At 59.0% G+C, this 6,766-nt stretch overlaps 1 protein-coding gene across 1 annotated transcript; it reads left to right on the plus strand.

Annotated features, from left to right (window-relative positions):
- The first annotated feature begins 3,831 nt into the window (after window positions 1-3,831).
- On the plus strand, window positions 3,832-5,928 carry CCDC177 (coiled-coil domain containing 177). Its single transcript, XM_068563868.1, has one exon. It carries the CDS (start codon window positions 3,832-3,834, stop codon window positions 5,926-5,928), a length of 2,097 nt encoding a protein of 698 aa, XP_068419969.1.
- The last annotated feature ends 838 nt before the right edge of the window (window positions 5,929-6,766 follow it).

Below are 6,766 nucleotides of genomic sequence, written 5' to 3' on the forward strand. Positions count from 1 at the left end.
ATGCGGGGGACACGGGTTCGAGCCCTGGCCTGGGAAGATCCCACATGCCGCGGAGCAACTAGGCCCGTGAGCCACAATTACTGAGCCTGCGCGTCTGGAGCCTGTGCTCTGCAACAAGAGAGGCCGCGATGATGAGAGGCCCGCGCACCGCGATGAAGAGTGGACCCCGCTTGCCACAACAAGAGAAAGCCCTCGCACAGAAACGAAGACCCAACACAGCCATAAATAAATAAACAAATAAATAAAATTTAAATAAATAAATAAATAGCAACAATTTTATCACTGTTTACTGAAATGTGTTGGTCTAGGTACTTCACGTACAGTCTTTCCAGTTCTGACAACAACCCTGAAAGGTACCTACTACTGTCTCTATTTAATGACAAAGATGACATTTACATAGCAGACATTATTAATCCTTGAGGTAGGCAATTTAGTGGGATCTTCTGTAAAGAAGGGAAAACCGAAGTAAAGAGGTTTGAAGAGGTTGACTTGCCCACCCCACTTATCTCCATCTGAATCCACATCTCTCCAGATGTTCAATTTGGTGTAGAAATATAATACATGGGACCCACTTCAGGGTTAGACAGAGCCAGGTCCAAATCCCAGCCCCATTTCTCACTGGCCATCTGACCAATAGCTCCTTTTCTCTACTGAGAGCAATTCATGGCATTTTTGCATGTCTTGTAAAGGCTTTTATTCTGGACTACTTTTCAAGGATGTTTGTGCAGCAAACATCCTTGGAAGACAGAGATAGAGTCTCCCTCCACGTCAGGGGGAAAATTTGTTTTCTCCCAGGATAATAAAGATAATGCCTTCCTCTGGGGCAAAGTTTAAACAGGTTTGCTAGCAGTCCCCTTTAAAAGGGTAGGATCTACTAAGCTTAGGGTCACTCAGCTGTGACACAAACCCATTATATATAAAATATCTATCTCAGCCCACCTCTCCATTGCCCCACGGGACTTGGGGAGCAAAGGGGACCAACAAGAACATAAACCTCATGCTGCCTGCTGTACCATGAGTAACAAAGTCCTTTGTTTCTGACCCACGAGTTTCATGTCTTCTGCCAGCGTCAGTGAACCGGTGGCAGGCTAACTTGTTAGCATGTAAGTAGGATAAAATCTCAAGCCCTTCACAGTCTTTTAACACTCTCATCCAAATGTCAAAAGAGTCAGTAACTCTCACTTTCTCATCTCCCACTGCACCTCAGCCTCCTGTGGTTTGGCATCAGCTCCTAGGACAATACTGAAACTATTTTTGCCGACGTCACCAAAGGCCCTCTCGCTGCCAGTTTCAGTGGGTATTTGATTCTGACAAAATCTTTCTGGACCTTTGCAGCCTTAACACTAGGGGCACACCCTCCTTCTGAAGTACTCTACCATTAGATTCCACGAGACCACACTTGCCTGCCTGCCCTTATTCGTCCCTTTTATGGGCTCCTCTTCCTTTAGCAGCCCCATCAATGCCCTGCCCACCTCCCTGTTGCTCCGCCTGCCCTCCGTGGATGATCTCACTCACACTCCTGGTTTTAGGAACCTCAAATATGGTGATGACATGCTAAACTGTAGCTCCAGTCCAGACCTGTGACACAACTTACTCAGTCACCTGCTGAGGGGCTCCACCTCAAACTCGTGATCCTAAAAGGAACCCATCCTTCCTTGGCCCTCCACACCACCCAATCCTCCTTCTTGGACCCACACTCTCAGTTTGTGGTACACCCACCCACCTCATCGCTCCAGGAAGTCATCCTTGCCCCTTCACCACCCCTCACACCCCAGAGCCAAGCTCCCTTTGAGTACTGCTTCTTTTACTCTGTATTTCAGGAATCTGTTCACCCTTACCTCCCACCAGACCCAGGCCTCCTACTGTTGTTCCCCCTCAGGTCCCAATCCTTCCTGCCTTGGGTGACTGTAGTGTCCAGCTAACTGGGTTTCCTGCCCCCCTTTGGCCCTCCTATAGCCCTCACCCCATGGTTGCCAGAGTTATGTTCCTAAAGTATAAACCAAATCATGTCATTTCCCTGCTTTAAGCCTTTCACTTGCTCCTCACTGCCTATCTGACAATGTCAAGGTTATTAAGGACAGAGTTCACAGTGCTCTCTAAATGTTATGTCCCACCCACGCTCCAACCCCCTCCCTTAAATATTCCTTCCATCTGTCTGCTGTGGCCACTACCACTCAAACTGGAAGAGGTGGGGAGGAGGTATCTCAAAATAGCACTCATTAACTGGTACTGACTGGTTTTAATTTGTATTGTCTGGAACCAGGAAGTCCTAAAATGTTACATTAAACAGTAGGCACACATCTTCTGCTTGCCTCAAACCTATCTGAATGTGTTTGGTTGGTTTTTCTTAAAAAAAATAAAGTCATGGTTTGGATCAGGAGCCAGAGTTCTACCAAATTATTGCTCTCAAGTTTGTTTGCTTCTCAGGGTCGCCTTGAGAAGGAATGAGCTATTCCTTCATTCTACCTAGTTAAGGTGCCGCTAGAACAGGGTTTGTTGATGAGAGAGAATATATACATCCCGCCCCCCCCCTCCTTTGCCCTATAAGCAAGCAAATCAACACCCTTGAGCGTCCACCAGGAGGCGCCCGTGGGGGGGGGCCGTCGAAAGACCTGCGGTACCTTCACGATTGGAGAGGCGGCGGTGGATGCAGCAGCGATGGAACCCGGCTTGCTTCCTTTTTTAAGAATCAGTGTGAAGGAAGGGAGCAGAGCTGCGTTATTTTAGGGAGACCTTGTCGCACTCCCCCTCCCGCGGGTAGGTAGCGTCTGGGGTGTGCGCGGGCCCCATGGAGACACGCTGGCGTTGGCTGCGGTGGCAGCTGGGGCTCCTATCGCGGCTGCGGCCGGCAGTAATCCGACCCCAACGACGCAGGGACTGAAGAGGCGCAAGCGAAAGCGGCAAGCTGCGAACAAAAGCCCGCCGCGCGGGACGTGCGGTAAGCTAACCGGCCGGGGGACCCGGGAGCGGACGGGCTCGCTGAGCTCCAGTAGCCCAGCTGTATACGGTGGGGGGACTCGGAGGACATCTGGGGGCAGGTGGGTGTCCGAGCCTAGACTGAGGTGCATCGCGCTTTTAGCATGGACTTAAGAGAGGATTAGGTGCATCTGGGAGGACCCAAGCTCCTTCACCGTCCCTAGCAAACACCCGGTGGGGGGTACGGGGGAAGGCGGGCACAGCTCCTAGCAAGCCCTGTCCAAGAGGCAAGAGCAAGAATCGATCACCCGTCCCAGGGAGGTCTTTTCGGACTGAGGTATTTCTCTGCGCCCTTCCATCACCCCTGGGCCCGGCGCCTGGGTCTCCTTTGGCAAATGAAAACCAACCATAAACTTCTTCCCTAGGCAAATGGGGTCTTCAGAGCAGTGCACTCTGGGGATGAACAGACCTCTTCCTTTTTGTTCCTGCAAAGCTGCATCCCCGGTCGCCCGCCTAAGCTACAAACAAATACGCTAATCCTCCCGGGAATCCTCCAGAGCCTCTCTGGTCGGCTACTGCCTCTGCACCTCGATCTTTTCATTTTAACTCGCAACAGGGAGGAGATGCATCTAACGGGCCAGACGCCCAGGGGAGCTTGGCCACAGGCCTCCGCCCAGCACTCCGGCGCTGAGGGAGACTGAGGCTGCTCTCTGTGCACCCTCCCGCCCGCTGGGGTTTCAGGGCATCGGTATTATGATTTACATTCCACCGGGCCTCTGAGCCTAATCCCAAAGCGGATTAAGTTTGGGCGGGGGCGGTGACTATGAACGGGGAGGGGGAAACCGCTTTCAAATGTATTCTTCGATGTCCTCCCTTGTCATCCGCAGAGCCTCCACAAAGGGACAGGGCTCAGCCATGGTGGATCCCGTGCCTGTAGAGGAGAAGGCGGGAGCCGAGCCCGGAGGCTCCGGAGGGGACGAAGCCGCCGCGACCGTGCCCCCTGACTCCCAGGGCGCCCCGCAGCCCGCGGCGTCTTCGGCCTTGGCCTCCGCCGCGGTGCCCCGCAAGGCTGAAGTCCCGTGCGCAGCAGAAGGCGGGCGGCGGGAGCAGTCCCCGCTGTTGCACCTCGACCTCTTCAACTTCGACTGTCCGGAGGCCGAGGGCAGCCGCTACGTGCTGACCAGCCCCCGCTCGCTAGAGGCCTGCGCCCGCTGCGCCGTTAAACCTGTGGAGCTGCTGCCACGGGCCCTGGCGGACCTGGTGCGCGAGGCCCCCGGCCGCTCTATGCGAGTGGCCACTGGCCTGTACGAGGCTTACGAGGCGGAGCGGAGCGCCAAGCTGCAGCAGTGCCGGGCAGAGCGCGAGCGCATCGTGCGCGAGGAGAAGCGGCGCCTCTTCACGCCTTTGGGCCCCGCGGCCGCCGCGGCCTCGGCCCCGAGCGCGGGCAGCAGCAGCAGCTGCAGCAGCGCCAGCCTCCCGGCCTCGCCCGCACCGCGCGCCGCCCGCAAGGCCTCCTCCAGCCCGTCCCCGGCCCGGCCCCAACCTACGCCCGCGGGGTCGCGGGCAGGTAGGAAAAGCCACTCACTAGACTCCCTGTCCCGCCGGCGGGAGGGCGCCCTGAGCTCCGAGTCAGGCGCGTCGTCGTCGTCCTACAGCGGTGAGAGCCTGCGGGAGCTGCACTGGCCGCCGCGGGCCTCGGCCAGGAACAGCTGCCCGGCGGGGTCGGCGTCCTCTGCTCCCAACCCTCTGGGCCGCCCATCCGCCCTGGCCCTGGCTCCCCTCACCGGCCGCAGCTTCAGCCTCGGCGACCTGAGCCACTCGCCACAGACGGCTCAGCACGTGGAACGCATCGTGCGCCAAGTGCGCGCCGAGAGGGGTCTGCGCGCGGTTCCGGAGCGCGACCGGAAGATCGCGGCGCTGATGCTGGCGCGGCACCAGGAGGAGCGCCTGTTGCTGGAGCAGCGCGCCGCGGCCCACGGCCAGTGGGAGCAGCAGCGCGTCCGCGCCGAGCAGCGGCGGGAGCGCGAGGAGCGCGAGAAGCAGCGCGCCCTGGAGCAGGGCCGCCGAGCCTGGGCCGCGCAGGTGGAGGAGCGGCGCGGCCGCCGGGGCCGCGAGGAGCACGAGGAGGCGCGGCGGCGGCAGCGGCAGTGCGAGCGCAGCGAGGAGCGGCGGCGGGAGCTGGCCGAGCGCCAAGGACTGCTGCGGCGGGAGCGGGCGGAGCGCACGGCCCGGGAGGACCGACTCCGCAAGCTGCAGCAGGAACAGAACCTGAAGCAGCGGGAGGAGGGGCAGCAGGAAGTGCGCGAGCGGGCCGAGCAGGTGCGCAGGGAGCGCGCTCAGCGCGCGGCGCACGCCAAGCAGAGTCAGGAGGGCCAGCTGCAGCGAGAGAAGCGGGAGCTAAGCCGGGCGGAGCGGGCGCGCCACGAGGCGTTGCTGCAAGGCCGGGCCCGGCTGGAGCGCCAGGAGCGCGAGGGCCTGCGGAGCTCCCTGGAGGCCAGCTTGGGCCGCGCGCAGGAGAACTACGAGCAGTTGGTGGAGCAGCGCACCCGCGAGCTGCGCGAGCGGGCCCGGCGGGAGGAGCTGCAGGGCCGGCGGGCCAAGGAGGCGGCCGAGCGCAAAGAGCGCGAGCATCAGGCACACCTGGAGGCTCTGGCCCGGGTGGGCGAGCGGCGGCTGCAGCACGCGGCGCAGGCGGCCGAGGAGGCGGTGCAGCAGAAGGCGCGGCGCGTGGGCCAGAGCCGGATGGAGAAGGAGCGGGCCCAGCGCGCCAACAAGGAGAAGGTGGAGAGGGACGAAGACTGCCGCCGGCGGGAGCTGCTCCAAGCCATCGGTCGCAAGCTGGAGCGCAGCGAGCAGCTGTCTCGGGACCGGCGCAGCGCGCTGGAGAGCGCCCGCTCCACAGCCCGGGCCTCCTTCCACGTGCGCGAGAAGGTACGCCAGGAGACCAACACGCGCTCCTTCGATCGCATGGTTCGCGAGGCCCAGCTGCACGCCAGCCTGGACCGTAAATGACCGCCGCCGTGCGCTGGCCAGAGTGCCCCGCTCAGCCCCGCGGGGCCTCTTTTGGCCATTTTGACCGGACCGTGGGAGTCCCCAGTCTGGGCGCGGCACCGCAGCGTCGCCAGGCTTCTGACTAATGAGGCAATGAGAGGACCGACGTGTGAGACCTTTCAGTCCGCCGCCTTTGTTTTTAAAAACTGACTTCGTTTGGAAATGACATAGCACAGTCTTTGACCACATCCAACCTTGGTGGCTCCTGCACCGGTCCTTGCCAAGGTTCCCATTGTGTCTGTTGAGTTGGAAAAGAAAAGTGCTGGGAGAAAGGGTCTGGGTCGAGGCTGGGGAAGGGGAGGGCAAGGAGACAGTGCAGAGGTGACTGCCCCCTCCTGCAGTAGTCACCCCAGGCATCTTTCACATACTGGTGTCTGAGGCGACTGCGGGAACTGCAGTGGACGAGGCATCTCCTTGGCTCCCCTTCCTCTTTTAACATATGGCAAGTTGCACAAAGCTCGGAGGCCTTGCAGAAAAGCACAGCTCTTCCAAGGTATTAGGCCACACTCAAGTGACCCAAAAGCTATTGATTTTTGTGTGCTAGACTTTTAATCTGCCTCTCGCGCAAATTCTGGTCTTACTTCTGACAGGTTTTCCCTTGATTCCCCTAGGTTTTCTAGTTAGACAATCATCTGCAAATAATGATCAATTTGGGTTTTTTCCCCCTCATTCTCCCAAGTGACACAAGAAATCAGTTGGTTTGGTGATGCTGTTTCGCTTTAGTGGGAGCCCCCAGCCCCTCGGGGGAGGCGGGTTCCTTAGGCAGCAGTGTTTGCCCCGATTGAGCTTTCCTGCAGGG

Source organism: Eschrichtius robustus, chromosome 1 (genome assembly GCF_028021215.1).
Source record: "Eschrichtius robustus isolate mEscRob2 chromosome 1, mEscRob2.pri, whole genome shotgun sequence".
In the NCBI taxonomy this organism is placed as follows: Eukaryota; Metazoa; Chordata; class Mammalia; order Artiodactyla; family Eschrichtiidae; genus Eschrichtius; species Eschrichtius robustus.

What these genes read in the sequence shown, in the direction of transcription:
- CCDC177 (XM_068563868.1), top strand. Translation starts at nt 3,832, where the DNA reads ATGGTGGATCCCGTGCCTGTAGAGGAGAAGGCGGGAGCCGAGCCCGGA.